The sequence below is a fragment of the Ambystoma mexicanum genome, chromosome 2p (assembly GCF_040938575.1).
Source record: "Ambystoma mexicanum isolate Mex_15411 chromosome 2p, UKY_AmexF1_1, whole genome shotgun sequence".
Taxonomy (NCBI): domain Eukaryota; kingdom Metazoa; phylum Chordata; class Amphibia; order Caudata; family Ambystomatidae; genus Ambystoma; species Ambystoma mexicanum.
In genome coordinates this window covers 1195312723-1195337196 of record NC_090923.1, presented here as the reverse complement: position 1 = coordinate 1195337196, position 24474 = coordinate 1195312723, and the positions used below count along the sequence as shown (strand labels likewise).

The window sequence follows — 24474 nt, the reverse complement described above, 5'->3', positions numbered from 1 at the left end:
ACCCAGGAGGTCCGAGGACAGGGTGCACACCAAAACCCACCTGTGTGGGTCCTGGGAAAAAAAAAACACCTCCATGGGCTCATGGCCCACACGGCTACCCTATTGTGGGAGTATCACTGCTGTCGCTATTATCACCCTGTGCAGCTGCATCCGGAGGTGGTTGCACTATGGGCGGCAGCCCACGCAAGGCCCTAGTCTGCTCCTCCATGGCTGCAAGCATGCGGGTGTGGTAGGTCTGGTTCTGGAGGATGAGTGTGCGGAGGTCCCCATGCAACAACTCACGGGATGCCCGGACCTCCGCCCTCGTTGCCTGCATCTCAGCTGAGAGCGTACGGGTGAGACGCTCCAGCTGCTGTTCTGTCCTTTGGTGTGTTGAAGCCTCAAGCTCAACAAGAGTCGTCCTGAGGTGAAGGAGCTCCTGCCTCAGGGCTTCCCTGTGGGCCTGGGACTCAATGGAGATGGCCTCCTGCAGAGTCGCCAGTGCCGCCCGCCTGTCCCTGTTGGACCCCAACATGTCCTCCCTGTGTGACTGGCAGATGGAGTCGGTTGCCTGCTCTAGTCGCTCCATCAGCCTTTCAGGGGGGACAATGGAAGTGGCCACCCTATCCATGGCCTGAGCCATCATCTCGGATGATGCTGCCTGTTGTGTTGCCATACCGTAAATGGATTGCTCCCATGCGGTATTGCCAGGTGGCGTACGGCCACCACGTCGGCGGGCACCACACCTGTCTGGGGCAAGGCGAACTGCGCCTTGCTGTGCCGGCACTGCCTGAGGCTGCAGGACTGCATTCCCCCTCTGATCTGCTGGCCCAGGAACAGGATCAGATGTCGCGGAGTGTGACCCTGCATCCGTAACCACCAAAGGCGTAGCTGCCAACACTGACATCCCCATTGAGGGTTCTGACCCTGGTGCAGGAGGGTGGGACAGAACAGAATCCCTCCCTGGAACACTCACCTGCGACGGCACGTAGGTCTCATCCGAATCAACACCTGAGTACAGCTCGGGGGAGGTGCAGCCAGAGACACCCCTTGAGAGCACGACCTGCAGCACTTGTGGGTTCTCACCCACCACCACACCACGTCCCTCACTGGTGGTTGGTCGGCCCTCGGACCCCTCCTGGGTCTGCACCATCTCCACAACCCCAGCAGTATCAGGTGCGTCTTCCCCTGCAAAGACATAAAAACAAAGAAATGGAAACAGGCATTAGCACCATGGCACACAATGAGGGCTGAGAAGCAAGAGAACCAGTACTTGATTGACACATGTCCCACATGACTAAAACCCTCCCATGCATGCACCCTCACTGCATATGAAGGGCACGCAAATGGCACACACTGATGACACCAAGATGGAAGATGAACACATTTTCTGCATGCTGCCTGGCAGTGGCATCACACATTGGCCTGTGATTGCCAGGTGAAACACACATGCCATCACACAGATGGCATGTACCATTGCTATTGAGTGAAGATGAAGATGGAGATGGAGATGGAGAGATGGAGCTGCCAGTCTAAAATGGTCCAATTGCACAGGGACATGTGTGAACAAATGATATCCAGGTAACAAAGTCACTCCACTTTACCATAGCCATGTCAGACATGTGACTAGTGGACTGCAACATGCCTAGTAAAGGTGGTGGAATGCAAACAATCTGACTGAATGAACAGTGAAAAATAAGCAACAATGTTGTGGCAAGGTGACACTTCAAGGGCAACTGGCGTGCAGTTGGGCTAGATATCTACTGTTGGCAGAAGGGATACTGCTATGGCCAAATGCAGCTGCGCAGGATGTATTGCATGAAGCACATGGCTGACCCATACGACTCAGGCGCACACACTCTCACCTGGCACCCAAACAGAAGCCCTCACACACACACCATGCACATGGATGACACACACATGCATGTGCACTCACCGGACAATGCCTCGTAATCAGCCAGATCTCCCAGGCCTTGGATCTGTTCCTCCGTGACGTAGGTCCCAGCGACTGACTCATGTGGAGTGAGTTCCATGTCTACTACTGGAGACCCACCTCGAGTCACTAGAGTTGCGGCATGACTTGAGGCCAGCTTACTCTTTGCCCTGCGCTTTAGGTCATTCCTGCGCTTATAGCAATCATTGGCTGTGCGCCTCACGATTCCAAGGGCACTTACGATGTCCGCAACGGTCTGCCAGTGTGCCTGGCGTTGTGCAGGTGTGGTCTTGGATCCTGCAACAATGACCATCTCGTTGTCATGTGCGGACAAATACTCGACAAGTGCATTCAGTTCGTCATCCGTGTAGCTGGGCTTCCTGGACGGGCCGGACTGTGTAGCCGTGTCTGGGGCATCAGCCTGTGCCGGACGAGCACTCTTCCTCTTCCGCTTGGAAGGTGGTGGTGATCCTGAGTGTCCTGCGCCGCTCTGGACACTAGGGGCAGGAGCCCTGGTGGACTCTGTATCAGGAGTGTGGGATTGCACACTCAGCATGGGAGTTGGTGCAGGCATTGGCTCTAGTGTGATGGTGTCAGGGGGAATGTCAGCAGCATGGACTAGGACCGACACTGTCCTGGCTGGGTGTGTGAGGGCTGGGGTGGATGGAGCCGCAGCTGCCCCTGCAGCCTCTCCACCCTGCCTACTTGGTGCAGCAGATGACCTTGCTGCCCCAGATGCACGTGGCATGGTGACATCAACGTGCACCAGCGCACGTGTCATAGGCCTGCTGACCTGGAAGTCAGCCATGGAGTCAGCCAGGTCTGGTGCCACAATGGGCTGGTCCAACAAGGGCTGAGCATTGATGGTGTCAGCCACATCAGCCTCAACGGGAGGGGGGGGATTATGGGTGCCCTTGACTGGTCCTCCACACATGGGGGGACAGCCTCACCCTGCAAGTAATGACCACGTCCCCTACCGGATCCACCACGGCCATCACTTGTGGCTCTTCCACCTTTGCCACCCTTACGGAATCCTCGCCTCCCAGCCATGGCACTGATGTAAATGTGCGTATGGGAGTGGCTGTAAACTATTGTCCTGGGCAATTGGGGGTCAAAGGGGTTGGGTACCAGATGGTAATTGTACCCTAGTGCTCTTGCAAGGCTGATTGTAACCCCTGGGGAAAGATGACGGATCACGCTACGCACAGGAGCCCCAAAAAAGGGAGATGACGTGCACGCAACCCCTCCTAGACCACGTGTGCAGAAAGAAAAACCTGCACTACGCTGTGGCACCCAGTAACACAAGAATGAACGTATGCGTGTCACACGCAGCCTAGAATGACCTCTGAAGGGGTAGGCTACACACGGGGCAAGTACAGATGTTAGATACGTGGGTGACTCACCGTCTGCCAGGTAAAAGAGCATGAAAAAGGAGCGCGTTTGGTTGGCAACACCCCCGCCAAAAGAAGATTTGTACGCTGTCTGAGGAGACAGGACAACAGTAGAAGGGAACACTGTTTGAGGGAACAGGCCCAGGTAAACCAGTAAAAGAGAAACAAGAGAAAAAGCTGTCAGAGGTAACAGGGAATACGAACTTGAAACGCCGTGAAGTAAATCGCGTGTGAAACGACAAGAAGTACAGAATTCACCCACTCGCTCTCCACGAAAAGCACGTACAAGGAAATGGTGTTCTACACGTACCTTTTATACAGGCCCACACGTCCAGCGTCACTTACGCGGCGTGTACGCGCTAGGGCCATTTCCACCAATTACACGCTTTGTCACTTATGCGTGTAGGGCCATTTCCACCAATTACACGCTTTGTCACTTCTGCGTGTAGGGCCATTTCCACCCATCCCACGCGATGAGACTCTGACGTGCTGTCCAATTACACGCGATGACACTCTGACGTGCAGTCTTTCCACGTGTGCTCTGTCATCACGTGCTGTGTGGGAAACACCCGTGCGGGTCACGTCACAGACGCGCTTACGCGCTGAGGGCCTTTGGTCCAATAGAATCGCGTATGCGTGCTGACGCGCTTACGCGCTAAGGGCCTTTCCTCGATTTTCACGCTGACGTGCAGGATTTTCACGTGCCAAATCACTCCGTACCAAGCTGGCCACGCGTAAGCACACGGAAGACCACGCTCCTGCCCAGAAGGCCGAACTACTGCCCCCCAGATCCCCGAGCACGCTCCCACCTGCCATCTGCTGCTGCCTGACTGCCTGCTGCCCACGTGCACTGCCATTTGCTGCCTGCACATCAGCCAGGGGTGCTGTTGCTGTGACCACCCCTGCTGGAACCGAAGACTCCCGACTGGAATTCCATCGCTCCACAGCCCAGCCCCAGGACCCAGTTGCCCACCCACTCCTGCCTCTGGGGTTGTCATGTCGGGGCAAACACCATCTGTGACCACTGACAACCCCCGGCCAGAGAGGCAGAGGGGCACCAGCTTCAGTGCCACCGAAGTTGGTGTCCTGGTGGAGCAAGTCCTGGGGCAGTATGATGCCCTCTTCGGAAGTTCCCGCGCCGACAAGGAAGGACGGACTCGGATCTGGACTGACATCGTGACTGCCATCAACGCGGAGGGGGTGGCAGTCCGGGACTTACAACATGTCAGGAAGCGCTGGGAGGACTTCAGGTCCAGGACCCTGAACAAGGCCCGGCGCCTCTTGAAGGCAGCGGATGCCAAGGGGCGCCGGGGCCACTTGTCGGAAGAACAGATGGGGGTCCTGGAACGCATATCCCCAGCACTCCACGTCCAGGTCCTAGAGAAGCAGACCCATCTGGAGTCGAGCGGTGAGTGTACATGCATCCTGTAATGTGTGAGACATGGATGGTGCTTGTGTGTGTAGGCTTGCATGGCAAATGCAGTTGTGCGTGCACACATGTTTGGATGAATATGTATGTAAGTAGACATGTACGTGATGTCACGCATGTATGTTGTTTTCGGCTGCATGTATGAGCACTGTGTACATGTGCATGTGTGTGTATTTGACAAGGGTGCAACAGTGATGCAACATGGATGCATGTGACAGCGGTATGTGGAAGCCTGATTGGCAGATGTGACATGAATGCCCGTCTGAACAGTGCGACACTTGGCAGAGGTGTACACATGCATGCAAGTGTGGTGGTGTGTGTACATGTGTGGTGCACTTCCTGTGTTGCATGTGATGTCTGGCTCCCCTTTGGCTGCTGATGCTGTTGTATGTGTAGGGATGGTGCTGGCAGTTGCGATATGGCTGTGGTATGATTCATGTGTGCGAGTTGCAATGACATGTGTGTTGGGGATTGTGATGATATGTCTGAGGTTTGCCAATGCCACTCATGTGCAACTGTCATGTGTGTATGTGTCCATTGTACAGTGCCCTGATGCCTGTGTTTTGTTTCTCCCTGTCTGCAGCGTCAACTGATGAAGAGGGCGGAGAAGGTGCTGTGGAGCCAGCCGCCAGCCGGAGACGCAAGGCCCGGCTCCCCTCCCGTGTTGTCATCTCGTCGGGGGGTGAGGAGCCCGGTGCCGCGTCCCAGGCCGCAGCTGCCGGGGGGAGGTTCAAGAGGCGGAGGTTGCAGTTGGACTCCTCGGCAGCAGAAGGGGCAGCTGGGACCCCACAGGGCCCAACAGGGGAAGATGGCACGGAGTCATCCAGGTTGGTGGGGGGTTTGGTGAAGGAGGAGGCCGTGCAAGCACCAGAGACGGGGTCTGGAGGTGGGGTTCCCACTGGTGCTAGTGGTGCAGTGCAGGACCAGGGACAGGAGGCAGCACAGGCCGCCGCGGAGGTGCCTGTGTGCAATCCTGTCCCCCGATCCTGTCCCTGCATCATCTTGCACCAGCAGGGATGCCTACGTCCAGACCCGTTTTCAGGCAGGGGATGAGCTGACGTCAACTGGCCTTCCTCTGCCTGCGGACGTGGCCATCCAGGTCCGGGTTGAGCCTGTCCTGGCTGGTGTGGCGTTGCGTCAACGGGCCATGCGAGGTGACCTGCAGTCTTTTCATGGAGAGACTGCACGTCATCTCGAATGGCTCGTTGACCACGTCAGCCTGCTGGGACAGGTCACCCAGGCCGGATTCCTCCGTCTGATGGGGCTTGCTCCGACCCCCTCCTCAACTGGACCCCCTTCGCGCCAGTCGTCCTCTGTGCCATCTTCCCACCCATCAGTCACCTGGGTGCCCTGTGGAGCTGCCTCTGACGGTGCGGCCAGGCTGGTGGAGGAGGCATCCCTGCCACAGTCGGGAGTCGGAGGTCCAGCAGGGGTGGCCACATCAACAACTGCACCCCAGCCGGCGGAGGATGTGCAGGCAGCAGGAGGCAGTGCACGGGCAGAGGCAGAGCAGCAGCAGCAACATGGTGGGAGACATGAAGGCTCGGGGCTTTCGACATCGGAGGGGCACGCATCGGCCGGAGGGCAGGGAGACCCAGGACAGAGAGTGTCTTCCGTGTGGCAGCGGTTGGGCCACGCCATAGGTGCGGAGCGGCGGCGGGCGGAAGAGGCGCGGCTCACAATGGTCAGGGCGGAGAACTCCATGCGGAGGGCCCTGAGGCGGGCCGAGTGCCTCGAGGCAATCCGCAGGGGGTTGGAGGAGGACACGGCGTCGTCCCAGCGGACCCTCATGGCCATGGAACTGGACCGCCTCCGGGACATCGAACAGGAGTTCGATGATGCCCTGGCCCGGGACACCACGGAGTGAGCCGCTGGACTTGCCCGCCGCCTTTGTATATAGTTCTTTAGTTTTAGGTTTCCTTTGTTTCTTATTATGATTTGGAGTCGACGGACACTGCTCCACTTTTTGTATATAGTTGATTTTTAGTTAGGATTTTTTAGTAGGTTTCCTTTGTTCAGTTGGGCTCATGGACCCTTGGTAGTTTTTTACATAGTTCTTTATTGCATAGAGATTTTTTTACATTTGACTTTGGACGACATTTTTTTGGATTCTGATTTGCAGTTTTTTTTTTTAATACGGACATGCAGCTTATTTTTTCTCATTCCCATTGTAGTTTGTTTCCTTTCTTTAGCATTCTTTATTTTTTTCAATACAATTTTGTTTTCATACTTCACTGTGTGGTATCATCTCATTGGTTTCATGCATGTCATGTTGGGTGTTTTCCCATTCAATTGCAACCATTGTGTGTGACGGACATGGGTTCATTAGCTTCATGAACATTGGGGGTGTAACATGTGATTTCCATTTCCATGTGGGTGAATGGGTTACTTGGTAGGGCTTTTTGGCTGTGGAGGCTGACCATTACGCACATGATTGGGGATTGTGAGGACCTGTTGGAGGGTGCCCCTGGTGGCTGGGGGGTGGGGGTGGTGGGAGACATGGGTGGGGGCCTGGTGGGGGCTGCCCATGGTGGCAGGGGGGTGGGGGTGGTGGGAGACATGAGTGGGGGCCTGGTTGAGGCTGCCCCTGCACTGCTGGGGGGTGGGGGTGGTGGGAGACATGAGTGGGGGCCTGGTGGGGGCTGCCCATGGTGGCAGGGGGTGGGGGTGGTGGGAGACATGAGTGGGGGCCTGGTGGAGGGTGCCCCTGCACTGCTGGGGGGTGGGGGTGGTGGGAGACATGAGTGGGGGCCTGGTGGGGGCTGCCCATGGTGGCAGGGGGGTGGGGGTGGTGGGAGACATGAGTGGGGGCCTGGTGGGGGCTGCCCATGGTGGCAGGGGGGTGGGGGTGGTGGGAGACATGGGTGGGGGCCTGGTGGAGGCTGCCCCTGCACTGCTGGGGGGTGGGGGGGGTGGGAGACATGAGTGGGGGCCTGGTGGAGGGTGCCCCTGGTGGCTGGGGGGTGGGGGTGGTGGTAGACATGAGTGGGGGCCTGGTGGAGGCTGCCCCTGCACTGCTGGGGGGTGGGGTGGTGGGAGACATGAGTGGGGGCCTGGTGGAGGGTGACCCTGGATGCTGGGGGGTGGGGGTGCAGGGGGACATGAGTGGGGGCCTGGTGGAGGGTGCCCCTGCACTGCTGGGGGGTGGGGGTGGTGGGAGACATGGGTGGGGGCCTGGTGGAGGCTGCCCATGGTGGCAGGGGGGTGGTGGGAGACATGAGTGGGGGCCTGGTGGAGGGTGCCCCTGCACTGCTGGGGGGTGGGGGTGGTGGGAGACATGGGTGGGGGCCTGGTGGAGGGTGCCCCTGGTGGCTGGGTGGTGGGGGTGGTGGTAGACATGAGTGGGGGCCTGGTGGAGGCTGCCCCTGCACTGCTGGGGGGTGGGGGTGGTGGGAGACATGAGTGGGGGCCTGGTGGAGGGTGCCCCTGCACTGCTGGGGGGTGGGGGTGGTGGGAGACATGGGTGGGGGCCTGGTGGAGGCTGCCCATGGTGGCAGGGGGGTGGGGGTGGTGGGAGACATGAGTGGGGGCCTGGTGGAGGGTGCCCCTGCACTGCTGGGGGGTGGGGGTGGTGGGAGACATGGGTGGGGGCCTGGTGGAGGCTGCCCCTGCACTGCTGGGGGGTGGGGGTGGTGGGAGACATGAGTGGGGGCCTGGTGGAGGGTGACCCTGGATGCTGGGGGGTGGGGGTGCAGGGGGACATGAGTGGGGGCCTGGTGGAGGCTGCCCATGGTGGCAGGGGGGTGGGGGTGGTGGGAGACATGAGTGGGGGCCTGGTGGAGGGTGCCCCTGGTGGCTGGGGGGTGGGGGTGGTGGGAGACATGGGTGGGGGCCTGGTGGAGGCTGCCCCTGCACTGCTGGGGGGGTGGGGGTGGTGGGAGACATGAGTGGGGGCCTGGTGGAGGGTGACCCTGGATGCTGGGGGGTGGGGGTGCAGGGGGACATGAGTGGGGGCCTGGTGGAGGGTGCCCCTGCACTGCTGGGGGTGGTGGGAGACATGGGTGGGGGCCTGGTGGAGGCTGCCCATGGTGGCAGGGGGGTGGGGGGGGTGGGAGACATGGGTGGGGGCCTGGTGGAGGCTGCCCCTGCACTGCTGGGGGGTGGGGGTGGTGGGAGACATGAGTGGGGGCCTGGTGGAGGGTGCCCCTGCACTGCTGGGGGGTGGGAGTGGTGGGAGACATGGGTGGGGGCCTGGTGGAGGCTGCCCATTGTGGCAGGGGGGTGGGGGTGGTGGGAGACATGAGTGGGGGCCTGGTGGAGGGTGCCCCTGCACTTCTGGGGGGTGGGGGTGGTGGGAGACATGGGTGGGGGCCTGGTGGAGGCTGCCCATGGTGGCAGGGGGGTGGGGTGGTGGGAGACATGAGTGGGGGCCTGGTGGTGGGTGCCCCTGGTGGCTGGGGGGTGGGGGTGGTGGGAGACATGCATTGTTGATCAGTAGTGCAAGGTGACATGTGGGTTGGCTGGGGGGCATGCCCATGGTGGATGGGCTGCCTGCGGGACATGAGCAGGGGTGCAGGGTAGTCCCCCGTGGTGTGGGCTGCCTGCAGGGGCCGTGAGGTTGTGGATCGTACACCTGGGAGGACCCACACGGCCAATTCACGTGTGGTACTCCCCAGAACCCCTGAAATACACATACCCTGCTGAAATCGCGTGTGGAACTTCCCGCGCACCCCTGAAATACACGTACCCTGCTCGCACTGGGCCAATCGCGTGTGGAACTTCCTGCGCACCCCTGCAATACACGTACCCTGATGAAATCGCGTGTGGAACTTCCCGCGCACCCCTGAAATACACGTACCCTGCTCGCACTGGGCCAATCGCGTGTGGAACTTCCCGCGCACCCCTGAAATACACGTACCCTGATGAAATCGCGTGTGGAACTTCCCGCGCACCCCTGAAATACACATACCCTGCTGAAATCGCGTGTGGAAATTCCCGCGCACCCCTGAAATACACGTACCCTGCTCGCACTGGGCCAATCGCGTGTGGAACTTCCCGCGCACCCCTGAAATACACGTACCCTGATGAAATCGCGTGTGGAACTTCCCGCGCACCCCTGAAATACACATACCCTGCTGAAATCGCGTGTGGAACTTCCCGCGCACCCCTGAAATACACGTACCCTGCTCGCACTGGGCCAATCGCGTGTGGAACTTCCCGCGCACCCCTGAAATACACGTACCCTGATGAAATCGCGTGTGGAACTTCCCGCGCACCCATGAAATACACATACCCTGCTGAAATCGCGTGTGGAACTTCCCGCGCACACCTGAAATCCACGTACACGGCCAAATCGCGTGTGGAACTTCCTGCGCACCCCTGAAATCCACGTACCCGGCCAAATCGCGTGTGAGACTTCCCGCGCACCCCGGTATACACGCACACGTATTTTTTGTCAGCGGGTGTCCGTGTTTGTGGGTACCCCTTTGCACGTCATTTGTCCTGGAGGGCCACAGTATAGGACATTCATCATGGCAGTATATAGGTGCTATTTGTTGGCGCACCTTTTGGCGCACATTTCTTACAGCCGCAGAGACGCTACCGCCTGCTTTCTTGTGGCGGTCGTGTTTGTGCCTGTGCGCTGGTTTGAGTGTGCGCTTTTTTGCCCTATTCTATTCCATGAATACGTGTTGTAGGCGAGCGTGTGGGCGTTCCGCGCACTTGTGCCCTGTACTTCCCCCGTGACGCCCACGTTTTGGCAAGTTGTTCCCCATTCCGAGTGTTACGCCCGTGTTCGGCCTACTTTTGTTGCGTGCGCCGCGCTATGTGCGATTTTCGCTGTGGCCTGTGCGATATTCGCTGTGACCTGGCGCACGCAGTTAGATGGCCTGTGCGCCAACGTGCGCCGCGCACTTTTTTATCGCACATCCGCTGGTTTTCTCGCGCACGGCCTTCCATGAATCGATGTGCGCTGCTTTTCGTGCGATTTTCGCACTTGCACTGTGATTCGCACGTTTTTGCCCACTTGCGCCGCGCTAATTATTCCATGAATCGGCCTCTGTGTGTGTCTTTTGCACTCAACCATGTCATGTGTGAGCATTTGTTCAATCAAGCTGCATGCCCCAAAGACTTTCCCCCTTCACTCAAAGTGTGCTTCTCAATTTATGAAGAAATTCACGTGGTCATGTGTGGCAGCTATTGTGCTCAAGCAAGTCGTGTGGGAGCAAGCTGCATGTCCCAAAAACTTCTCTTCTTTGCCCAAAGCGTGCTAAGGAATTTGACAAGGAATTAAAGGGCTTTTGTATGTCTGCGCTCAACCAAGTTGCACGTGAGCATCTGTTTAATCAAGCCAGGTGTATGACTGGACCTTTTGAAACACCTCAAGACACTGCTCTTCTCTCAGTCCATGGCCCTGGTTTGAACTATTCACCTGTCTCTAATGTCCTAACATATGTGTTTAATGCTGCAAACAGCGCCTCGATGCTCACGGTCTTAGTGCGCTCTACAAGTGTAAAAATAAATAAATAAATAAAGCCACATGCCCCCAAGACTTTTCCCCTTCGGGTTCCTGTCTGCCAGATATTGTGCTCTGCCAACAGTGTGTGTGAGCTTTGCGTTCAAACAAGCCACTTGCCCCAAAGACTCTTTATTTTTGCTCTAATTCTGCTAATACATTTGAGCAGAATTCCTGTTTTTGCACCAGTCAGGGGGATTTGGAGGGTGTTCGATGCGTCAAGCGTGCGTCACTGCCTTGATGAGCCCAGAAACCACATGGGCTATTTTTAAACCAGGGACCGGGGGGGGGGGGGTGCTTAGGTTGGGGTGTGAAGGGAAGGGTGTGACAGCACCTCCTGGAGCGATAGCCAGTGTGTAATGTCTGACCACTTTACAGACGAGTGAGACCCGGCCTCATTCCCTCTAAATGCGGCAGCGGCAGGCGTCGCCACCCAGAAGCGGCTGTGCTGTCACTATCTAGGTGGCAAAGGACAGGAGTGAACCACCGGCTTTCTGAGGACATGGGAGAGGCCTCGGAATTGAGGCATAAATCGAATGCGGATTATTTGTAACTGATATTGTAAAATACACCTTTGTACAGGCGGGTACGCTGCAGGAGGATTGGGGCATTGTACAAGAAATGCCCATTTAGTAAATAAGAACAAACTATACATAGGTTTAGTATATTTTCAGGTAACGCTGTGACTGTTGTAAGCATCACACGTGTGAGCTGGTTCTCAGGGATGTGTTATACTGATGTATGCTGCTTGCCTCCTCGTTTCCCTGTACCCCATGTTTCCATATTTACCTTGAGGTAGTCGTTGATGCCGCGAGGGTCTCTGTTCGCCGGCACGGGGGGCTTTTCTGCCCCTGCCGGGGGAGGCGGTGGAGGGGCAGTCCGCTGTGGTTTGAGGTCTTGCTCGTCGGAGTCAATGTTGCACTCGGTGTAGTGGTCGCCGCTCATCATCCTTAGTTGGGGGTATAGTCCCAGAAACAAGGGTGCAGGTGGTTGGCCGACTGCAGCAGTTGCCAATTCCCGTCCAAAGCAGCTGTGCGTGCTGGCCCTCTGGCGCTCCCAGGTGTTGTGACCCTCTCGTTCGATGAGTGGACCGGAAGTGGCTGCAGTGATGAGAGACTTGCACCCAGCTCGAGCTTCTTCCGATGGCCCACCCGGCCTATACTATGACAGCTGTCTCACTTTCTAACCCGCTCCCTCTGCCACAGCCACTCTCTCTTACTGTCTCTCGTCTCGTGCCTTCTTCTGGCGTCTTCTCTCACCTCGCCTTTCGCGCTGCGTAGCCTCTCGCGGGCTCACTTTTTACTGTATCCCTCTTTCGAGTTCCCTTCCCTCCTGCATCGCCCCTCTCCCCTTTGGTGGCCTGGGTTCGCCTCTATTCTCAGAGTGGGTCCAGTTACAGTCTCCCGTGTCTTTTCGGGACGGCACGACTTTGACACCCATGTCAGACATGGAGGGACAACTGTGGGAGCGGCTGGGTTAAATATGGCAGCGCCGGGCTCGACTGGCATGGGATCTGGCATCTCCCATTACATTCATTGTAATTAGTACATATTTATGTAAAACTATTTCCAAATGGTCAAGTCAACACCACGGTTTGAAATAAAAAAAAAACGTAGTGTCTAATCGTAATCTTTAAAGTTATGCAATTAACGTAAAGAAAAAGTAGGTGGTCTTGTAAATGTGCACTTCTGCCAATACGGCTTCAGCCATTTCCATAACGTCCCTAAATACACATGTAACTAGAAGCTGTCTGCGTTTTTCGTGCTCATTAAGGCCCTTAATCAAGGACCGCAGGGGAGTTGCTAGGTCTGGAAAAGACCCGGGGCTAGGCTAATGTCGGAACTGTTGGGACTGGGGGCTACCTAGACTTTTGGCTGTAGCTCCTGAGATTCTATCCGGGGCTACAACCAAAAGATCAGGGGCTATAGCCCCCTTTGCCCCCCCCCCTAGCAACGCCCCTGAAGGACCGTATAGCGCGGAAAGTGACTTTGCACTGCCGACAAACACGTTGAACCGGGCCTAATTCACAGAGCAGTGCAAAGTGTATTTTTTGCGGTGCAAAGTCACTTTGCACTGCAAAAGTACTCTTTGCACCGTACTAAATGGGCCTAATTAAAATAAAAGCACTAAGTAGCGCAGACGTTGTGCTTTTTTGGTGAATTAGGCCCATTTAGCGCAGTGCAAAGTGTACTTTTGCAGTGCCTAGTGACTTTGCTCTGCAAAAAATTTACTTTTCACCGCTTTGTGAACCAGAAGCAAAGTCACTTTGCACCGCACTAAAAGTTCCATGAATTAGGCCCCAAGTCTTTAGTTAGTTGCTAATATGGAGAGTGCCAACACAACAAATTAGATGCAAGTGCAGTAGGAGCTTGGCTAATGGGTGTTAATACTCAACAAACTGGCGTTTATTTATTGTATCAATCCCTTTCCGTTTATTCCAGAACGTGCATCAATAGATAGCCAAAACAACAAAGGTTGAGCCACAGAACACCACTTTCGTTACCTTAGAATGATGTAAGCACGAGTCAGCACTGCAAGGGTTCAACGCGTGACTTTAGGCTTTAGGGTGTGTTCTTAGCAGCACTAGTTCCTACCCAGGCCAACCTGTGAGGGTAAGAATGTGTACTAATTTAGACCAAGCAGGAATAGAGTAAGACTAGGCCGCACATTTTCCCCACAGGTGTGTAGAGGAGGTGCGAAGCTCGATTCACACTCCAACTGCCCATTTTGAAGTACCACGAACGTTCACGCGGAAATATGTGACATATGATGAACAAATAAACCAGCAGAGAGCTGCAGTTGGGTTCTGTCCAGTACCTATCAGAGAACAGCACCTATTGATGTACTGATACCTAAGAAAACCTGGACAGTAAGGTACCCATTGAGAAAACCATATTGACAAATGAGACAGAATGAAGATTGCCAGAATGTAATACCCGACAAAGCTGAAAAGATACTGAAGGAAGACGAATGGTGACGTCACAAGAACCCGGACTGACTTACATATAGAAGATATGCCGACCTGTGAATGATGAAAAGAGATGAAACACCATGGATAAGTGACATCCTGAGCATACAGTGAAATAATTGATGTCAAGATGTCCGCAATTATGCCATAAGCGCAATGAAGATATTCAGTTAGTTTAAACATGTACATATGCAAGGAACCGCAAGAAGCAAGAAATCATGAGGCTTGCTTATACTTAGTAGTAAAATAGATTGCGGCAAGCGCCACCTATACATATCTACCTGAAAAGGAGCACTTAATATAAGTATACTTCCACTATGCACAAGAGCAGAAACAACCAAAGGTTAAAGAGACGAAACACCATGGATAAGTGACATCCTGAGCCTAAAGTGAAATAATTGATGTCAAGATCTCAGAAATTATGCCATAAGCGCAATGAAGATATTCAGTTAGTTTAAACGTGTACATATGCAAGGAACTGCAAGAATCAAGAAATCGTGAGGCTTGCTTATGCTTAGTAGTAAAATAGATTGCGGCAAGCGCCACCTATACATATCTACCTCAAAAGGAGCACTTTATATAAGTATACTTCAACTATGCACAAGAGCAGAATCAACCAACGGTTACTAAAGGTCTCAAGAGGAGAGCTTTGCAGTAAACAAATCGAGAATTAAAGACAGAGAGAAACTCAGACGAAGGTAAATCGTGCCAAGAAGCCAAGGTCGTATCGCCTGAAATAGACCAACAGTGGAAACAATTAATGAGAAGAAGAACAGAGTATCCTGTTCAGAAAGGTCAAGATAAGCCACAGATGGCAGTTGGCTGGCAGAATTAAATCAAATACATGAAATTGCATGACGACTAAGACAATTTCACGGTGTCGAAATCACGGGAACAGACGAGCATGAAGGGATGAAACTTTCACACCTACGCATGGACCTGTGCCATGCACAGACACCTTAACTTTTCCAGACCAAGAAGCAGTCTCAAGGCCAACCACAAAGAAATTATTGACACATGACCACTAAAGTGATGATTGATTGCAGCAATAATTGGAGGGAAGCTGGGGTTGCAGACAATCTCCCTGCACCTGGCCGGCTATTCTGCCCAATGCTAAGCAAGTGGAAAATTGTGAGTGGAGTTGATGCCAACCCAATCATAGTGGACCAAGTAATCTACAGTCCTATAGTTAGCAGGACCAATGAGAGGTCATACTTTTAATGACGTCTACAGTAGCCATTTAGAAGGAAGGGCTTAGATACCCCACCTGACAGTGTTTATCCAATCCCCACTCCCCGTTACCATATACAAATATAGTGCTTATATTAAAGTTACCTTCCTAGAACCAATCAAACTGCATGCTAAGTTTTGAGAGCAACACGTCAGTAATGACGAGTTTTTGTTATAAATACTATGTTTTTTCTGAAATGAATTGGAGTTGAAGCGAGAAGGAAGATCGAGCGATTGCTGATATTCATGAACTACCGTTTTTTGTACTTGTCATTAAACGGACTCCCTTTGCCAAACTATCGAGTTGTCATTATTGATTTGATGCAAGAGTATTAATCTGCATCCCCATCCATCTCAAGGGTGCTGCTGCTCATCTTAAAGTGCTGTTGGGAAACCCCCAGTCATATGGGCCGGCTGGGATCCTGCTGCACAGGTGTTAACTAGCAGGCACACTCTGTGCTGCCTCGTCCCTCAGTGAACCAGATCATCATTACATAATTAGCTCCTGAAGACCTACGTCATCCCCAGACATCCAGGTGACCCACACCAATTCATCCAAATGATCAAGAAACTCAAATCAAGTATTTTGATGTTTATAATACTTTTGCAGTGGTAAGTGTGGGATGCTTCCGCCATCAACCTACTATTTACTATCCAGGTGACCCATGTCACTCACTGTCTTTTAATCACTTCCTGGTGACTCCCATAGACAAAGTCCTTCTGGGTCAAATTCTCACCTCATGACGTTGTTTTTACCGGAAACCGTCTGTTCTCTCTCGTCCCCCATACATAGCGTAGGCCAGTTTACTCTGCAGTTGTTGAGACCAACTGTCCTTATGGATCTGAGTGCTCTTTGCATCAAAAGACATTGGAATTTCACCCGTGTGAATGATAGGAATTTGATTAAAATCACTTGACTAATATAACAATGAAGGTGTGCTATCCTTTTATTATTGATGAACAACATTTTGGATATTTGAGAATCTGTGCACATTGTAGTCATTTCCATTCGTTTGGATTTCATCTTTTGTGTACAGGGTGTGATTAAAACAGGAACATCACCCTTTGAAGGTTATTTGTACATTACAAGTCTGACAAAATGCCTTTTGGTTTATTTAATGCTGTGACAATCTTTCACTGATTCTCTCCTTGTTGATGTTTGTAGTCAATGTGCTATTGTATTCTTAGAATGTATCAGTATCTGTTTATGTTTTGGTTCAGTAGCATCATCGCCATGCGCAAGTGGTCCTGGAATCGTGCTACGTGACTCAGTTGTCAGCAAACCCTGAAAAACGTTGAGTTTGAGAAGGAGCGTGTTGAATATTTAGGATTGAGACCTTCTTCTTCTGGGTTGTCAATGGTCCCCAAGAAGGTGTTGGCAGGCTTAAGCTGGCCATCTCCAGCATTGGCTGAGTATATGTTTTTCATATTTATAGGCAATGCAGTCCTAATTATTTGCAGTTTTCTCTTGAGATTACGCGCTTGTTAATGAGTGTTTTCCAGTGACCCAGCTTTTCCAGCACTGGAGAAGGCTTTCTCTTGAGGCTGACGCTTCTGATAGGAGTACTGCTGCAGTATTCTTGTTGCTAGCCTCGCATTGGTTAACAATGGAAGCCTGCTGTAATGGAGACCTCTGGTTTTGGCACCATATATTCTCACATATTCTAAGAATTTCGTGATGTTACATTAAGTACAATTTAGAAATATTCGTTAGGCATAATGGGCCTATTTCCCCCCGTAAGATCTTTTGATAATATACAAATGTCCGTGAAAAAAATCGAAAACATGTTTTCGAAGTATAGAAAGGTGGAGAGTCTTGTTGAAATAACATTTTCTGGAAATTGCATGTCTGTTTCTTGAATGATATGATATGGCATTTATAACGCGCCTATACACAAGTGTTTCAAGGCGCGACGAGGCAAGGGGGGGAACAGAGGGAAGTCCAGACAACAATCCTACTAGGCCAGGTGTCATTCAGATCACGCAAGTGCATGCCAAGGGGGAAACTTCGGGGGGGGGGAGTGGGAGGGACAGTGCAGTACATGGGATAATAGAATAAATAACAATAAGTGAAAATACGGCCAGCTGGTGGCAAGTGCAGGGGTAAGTGCAGACATCACGTGTCAAGTGCTGGTAGTGAGCTTACTTTCTGCTCTTCCCCTGTCTAGTTCTGAAATCAGAATGTTTTCGATGCAGTCGACAACAGTAGATTTTGAGTGTATTCCGAGCATTCTGATTAGCTTAGAGGCGGTCAACAATTACTACCACGTGCTAAAACACCATGTCAGCTTTTCCTGAAATGGGTCCCGGAGACACATCTACATCCTTTTTGGACCTGTTATCTTTATCGGATCATAAGAGTCGCAGCATTCAGAGACCATTGACATCAAGTGGGCTGAACACTCATGCTCTACCATTGCATCAAGAAGTAGAAGATAGTGGAGCTGACAAACTATAACTTGGAGGACCACAGCGCTGTGGAGGCCTACCCCTATCCAGAAGAGGATAGGTGACAGAGGGCGTGGGAGAAGCAGTAAAAGGTGAGCAAAGGGAAGACTATTATGCTGTGTTTAGGAAGAGCTCTGGAGATTCACCACACGCCCCACTAACCTTGAAGTGTCAACTGAAGGGAAGAGCTTGTTGCGTAATGAGTGCAAGGTTACCGCCTATCCTTCATACAAAGAGGGACATGGGTTTGCAAATCACCCAGCTATGCTCAGGTACGTAACCTCAACAAAAGAACAATCAAAAAACAAAATAATAACTTGGCAACAATCCCACAGTACATCCAACCTCGCCTTGCTCATGGAGCTCTGTGCTACTTGAAGATGACTGATGTCCACTGCCAAGGCCAAAAACTACCAGAACATCATAGCCAAGGCCAATCACAAAAGCAGAACCATCTTCAAAGCCATCATCAATTGCATGAACCTTTTCCCCACCCCACTCCATTGAACATAACACAGTCATCAACTCTCTTCTTCATCCACAAGATCAGCAGGATGCGCCCACGCCACAACTGACAGCACATCACACATCCAATATCACAAAACCACCACTACCTGGAAAACCTTCAAGACACTCGCCATAGAAGGCATGACTTCCACCCTAGCATCACTCAAGATCACACTATTCACTGATGACATCCTCCTGGCCTCTGTACTCAAGACCCTTCTGACTCCAGCACCCATCCCTTACCAGGCAATCATCAACAGCCCCTCATGCAAGACACCTTGCCCTCAACCCTCAAGACTAGACACATCCACTCACTTCTCAAGAAACCAACACTGAGCTCCAGTGACGTTAACTCATCCACCTTCCCTTCCTAGGTGAGATCCTTGATAAAACAGTGGCCATGCAAGTCTTCCAACACCTCACCGCCAATAACACCGAACACCCTGAAATCCAGTTGTAGCTCTCCAATATGAACCTCTAAGGCTTCACACCGCAACTGACCACCGGTGCCAAGTCCCTTGGGTTCTACATAGACACCTCTCCTTCAAGGAACACATAGGAAGGCACAAATGGCTTTGTACCAACATTCCCTCCTATGGAAAATCAAGCTCATTGCCCCAGCAAACACCTTCTGATCTGCTGCCCAGGCCTTTGTCCTCTCCCACCTGGATGGTGGCAAGGCCCTTTTGTAAGACCTTCCAGAAACCAACCTAGCGCACCTGAGATGTGTCCTGCATGTCAGAGGCGTAGCCAGGATTGTCTAACAAGCGGGGCCCGAAGCTAATGAAGTTGGGCCCATCTGTAAATGCCCACACAGTGCTGCTGAGTGGGCATTTACATATTTTGGGTGGGCCTTGCCCACTTTGGCCCTACCCTGTCTACGCCTCTGCTACATGCTGCAGCATGACTCACCAAAGGACTCCTCAAATTTGACCAAATCCACTGACTCTCCTTGAACTGCACTGGCTCCCGCTCCAAACACGTATCCCCTTCAATTCCTGCTGCATCATCTACAAGCATTCCCTCATCAAGTCCTCAAGCTACCTCGCTGAGAGGCGCAGCATCACCAGAGGCCTACAATCATCATCAGAACCAACGATATGTGCAGACCTAAATTCAGGTCGTTGCAGGAAGGAAAGAACAAGAAGACAGGCCTTCTCTGTCTACGCCCCCAGATTCTCCCAGACTCTGGAATCTCCTCTATGGCAACACATGACTCGCCCCCTCGCTTCTATATTTCAGGAGGCAGCTCAAGAAATGGCTCCTCCCTAACACCCAGGACCACACCTCCTCCATGCCTAACCTCAGGCTGCTGGGCGATCTGTTCCCCATGTTTTCCTCCCAAGGCTTGCTTGTAGATCCCTTCTTCCCAAACATCCCACCCGCCACCTGTCCTGTTAGTTCCCTGCTCCTGTGTATTGATTACATGAGATCTGCTTTCCTCGCTGTGTACCTCCCCCCATGACCTACAAAGCGCTCTGTTGCTTCCCAAAGCTCGGTCCCTACTCAATAAATACTATAATAAAAATAATAAGCACCTTTTGCTAACCCTGCCTTAAACAGAAATGCTGTCAAGAAATACAGGTGCCCAGATGATGCTTCTCTCTGTCTCTGCATCCACCCTCGATCAGACTTGTTCTGACAGTTGTTGCTCATCGCTGCTGAGCAAATCTTGTCTCACAACTGATGGCTTCATTGGACAAGGGGGTCATCATCGCTGCTGAGCAAATCTTTTTTTAAAAACATTTTATTTATCAATCCATAACAACATACAATCAACAAAATACCATCATTCACCCAACCCCCCCCTTGACACACCGTACAATACTGTCAATCACCAAGTCTACGAGTGTAGATCGTCCGGACAGTTATCACCATTGCCACCATTGATTAGTCTGCGTAATCCTCCAAGACAGACCCATTATAGACGGCTTCATACGTGGACTCATGCGTATCAGCCAGAATGTTCATCCAGACCCCCCCTTCATCGTCGACCGTCGATGTCCCACCAACGGAAGAAATGGGTCCTCGAAGTAAGTAGCGTGTATACGCACCCCCAATTGCCAGTATCACAACTTCGTTGCCTATTCAGTGTTCCCCACCCACACTCCCTATCATTACAATACAAAATGTAATTTTCCCACTGCGAAACCTTCGGAGCGTGCCCCGCCCCCCACAGTATAGCCACTCTTCGCTTAGCCAAAATTAGGAGCACAGTCACCAATCTCCTCATTCCTCTGGGAACCTCCTTAGTGTAGCCCAGCAAGCCCACCATAGGGTCAGGGTCTATTATTTGGCCTATAATCCCCCCAATTATTCCAAACACTCCTTCCCAGAAGGATTGTATACTCCGACAGCTCCAAGCAACATGGAGAAAGTTCGCCATTTCTGAGCTGCACCTATTACATCTCCCAAAGGCCTCCAGGAAAGAGTTATCTGAGCTTGGCAGGGGTATAATAGAATTGGTGAATGTACTTAAAATGGATTAGCTTATACCCAGCATTGATGGCCCCCTTTCGAATACCCTCACAGCAGTATTTCCATGTGTCCTCTGAGATCTCCCTACCCAATGTTTTCTCCCACTTTTCCCGCAGGCTGGATATTCCCGTGCTCCTAGACCGAATAGCCAGTGAGAACAATCCCGTAGTTAAACGTCTACCTAGCAGGCCCTGAAGTGCCTTATCTAACATAGGAGATATCAACGGCTGATCAGGGAAGGTATCAAACACCGATCGAAGACTCACCTTGAGTCTTAAGTATAAAAAAAACATCTAGGGCGGAAAGAGGCCCCCTCTCCCTCAATTCCCCCAAAGATATCACCTACCCTCAGGGAACAAGTCACCAAAGCATGTGATACCCAATATTTTGATCATGTCTACAAAACTTCTTTCCCTAGTAATGGGTATCCCCGGTGTATGCATTACCGGGATCCGGGGTGAATAGAGAACCCCACCCCCCTGCTTCTGTTCCAATTTAATCCATGCTCTGCACGTCACCTCCACCAAATTCTTCGGGCATCGCACACGACTCAGAGCTAGCAGAATAACTGACCGAAGCAGATTGGGCGCAGCCACTGCCCTCTCCACCTCTATATGACTCCTATCATGCTGTAATCTGTGCCAGTAAACTAAGAACCCAGCTTGCGCCACCTCATAGTATGTTTCAAAATCCGGCAGCGCCAAGCCTCCCTCTGGCACCGGGGCCATTAACTTATCCCACGAAACCCTGGCCGGTTTATCTGCCCATATAAATCGCGTTATCTCGGTTTTCAGACTACGAAAATACTCCCCGGGGACCCTTACTGGGGCATTCAAGAAAATATAAAGAAATATCGGGAGCAGCGTCATTTTAACAACAGATATTTGCCCATATAAGTTCAGTGGGAGCCTCCTCCACCTGCTCCACCTGCTCAGGACCGACCTAGCATTATGCAGGGTCTTAAGATAGTTATTATGGTACACCACCTGCGGATCCCACGCAATAGAGATGCCCAGGTAGCTTGTGTAGATCATGGGCCATTGGAATCCCCATGTATCACGGAATTGGGACGTCGCCTCCGTCAGAGGAAATAACACCGATTTGGATGTATTCACCTGCAGCCCGGATACCACCCCGAATACCTGAACTTCCTCCATCACCGGGTCCAGGTTCGCCTCAGGATCTTCTGCTGAGCAAATCTTGTTTCACAGCTGATGGCTCCATTGGACAAAGGGGTCATGATCATGGAGACTATGGACAGGACATTTTTGTTCACAGCCTCTTTAACCATCGGGGGCCCTAATGAATTGGCCATAGTTACACAAAATGATATGATATGATGGGTTATTTATAACGCGCATAATACCCAGAGGTTTCTAAGCGCGGACACAGGGATCGAACCTGTGTTGCTTATGTTGTCTTGCTTCCAAGGCGAGCACTTTGCCGCTGAGCTATCGTCCCGAGAATATGATAGAGACGTGTGGCATCATATACGACAGTTGGTTGAACACATGCAGAGAATAAGCAGGAGGTGGCTAGAGCAATCATCCACGAGGGATCCATGGCCAGGCAACACTTCATGGACTCTGCGACAGATGACGCTGATGCAGCTTTCTGTCAACTTTTCCAAAGAACTGTCCCATGCCACCAGCCCAGATGAAGGCCACACTTTTATGTCCAGAAGTCATGGCCAGGGTTATGGACATGCCTTTTACTTCATTGAGTTCTTCAGAAAGGAGGTAGCTAACACCCCGAAGGGCCTTCAAACATTTATGAACATTGCTTTGGCCATGGACTCTTAGAGTGACATTTTGTCTTTTTTTGTGCCCATGTGAGTTGCATTTCAAGGAACCGGGACCATAACATTTAGATCCTGCCCATTTTACCAGAGGCATTACACATCACCATCATCAAGCCCCTTCCTGAAGTACCACCATTAGGCCTTTTGCAAGCCCTCAGGAGGTGCACGAAACAAGAGGGGCTCAGACATGCTCTGCTCTCGATCATCCATGCGATGAATCTCTGATGCAGTTTCCCCCTCCCCGCCCCAGGTTCCACACCCCTGTGGAGTGGAGGCCTATAACATCGGACAAATGGGTGGCACAGACAATCGAGCAGGGCCACGCGTGAACATTCAAATTCAAATCTCTGATCCACTGCAAGTGGTCCAGTGTCTCTAAAAGAGAAGGGCTATAGAGGAGGTCCACATCTATCAAAGCCTTTCATAAGGAAGAACAATAGAGACTGGTTGCCCAGTCCAGAGCTAAAGCTTCTTAACAAGTAACCAGCATCCCACCTGCACTGACATGGCCTGCACGCCTGCTGTTACCTGGGTGACTTGCTCATTAGGGGTCCATCGAGGGAAGCAGCTCTGGCAGGTCAGCAGAAAACAGGTACACTTCCCCAGACACTTTATTCTCAATCACCTTGAGCACAATCCTGCAGCCACCCCAAACAACTTGTTCCTGGGTGACTGGGTGACCTTTCTGATAGCCTGGCCGCTGTGGTGCACTTTTCCAGTGAAAGGATTCCAAGCCTCCAACAAAAGGTTCACATCTACTGAAGGACAACTGTTTTTTTCTATGTGAACGCATGTCCTCATGTATTTACCCTGAGCCACGCTGCAGGCTCATGATGCTAAACAAAACTGCAGTTATCCGTAGATAAGTGCACACCCTCCTATTCTTGATTCATGTAAATTCATGCGTAAAAGATGCTGCATAATCCCCTCCAAGACAGCAACCCTATTTAAAGGGTGTATGTTTTAGACACAAGACAGCATGTCAGAATTCATTTGTTTAAGGTTTATTTGATCATATTTTAATTGTAGAACATTTTTACAAAAGAGAATATCAAATATATTAATAACACATCTATAAAAAAAACAGTTGTCAAGAACACACATTTTATCACATCAACAGAAAAAGCTCACATCTCACATATCATTCCTTACATACACTTTCATCCCCATGCATACAAAAAATACCATTCATACTTGTGCAAAAAAACGCAATCCTGATAATTTTGTTCCTGGGTGGATGTTCCAAAGTGATTATTTATGGACACATATTGATCCCCATATTTTATCTATGTAGACCCAAGTTAAAGCCAACTCTGTGAGGATTAGGCTCTATGGTGTTGTCGACTCGAGTTTCGGGCTGCCAGAGCGGTCTATACAACTTCCGTCTGGTGCACCTCATCAGGACATATACATTACAAACAAAAACACAGTTTCTAAAAAGAGAATTATAATTGATGTGAATTGACTTTCGTTCAATTTCAAAGAGCTAGTTTCTTTCGCTTCTCAAGGTGTTCAATAGTAGTAAACCAAGTATGTTTTTTCAGAAAGCCACTTCCAATATATAAGGACCTCAGATCTAGTCTCCTCATGTATTGTTAGCAGGACCCAGCCAAGGCTAAATTTCCTTCTTAGTTGCAGTGTTGTTATGTCTTAAACCGCAGAAATGTTGTTTCCTCCCCGCTGGAAAAATTGCAGGCCAATTAGTTTGGGGACATGGAGCAAATGACAAGTGATACCTGTATTCTTGCCCAAAGAAAAACACTGGATGTGAACAGTGTCTCACACTCAAGGTGTCGGCAACCGCTCGTGTGTTTAGTTGAGTGTAGGCCAACCGTCTGGGAGAAATGGGTCCCGCT

General features: G+C 51.7%; 1 protein-coding gene across 1 annotated transcript in view; it reads right to left on the bottom strand.

Moving 5' to 3' along the window:
* Positions 1-12576, bottom strand: part of LOC138567320 (caveolin-2-like) — a 64770-nt gene extending 52194 nt beyond the window's left edge. The window contains exon 1 of the mRNA XM_069645406.1: positions 11976-12576. Within this exon, the coding sequence (XP_069501507.1) occupies positions 11976-12134 (159 nt within the window). The 5' untranslated portion in view covers positions 12135-12576. The remainder of the gene's footprint in view (positions 1-11975) is intronic.
* Between the last annotated feature and the right edge of the window lie 11898 nt (positions 12577-24474).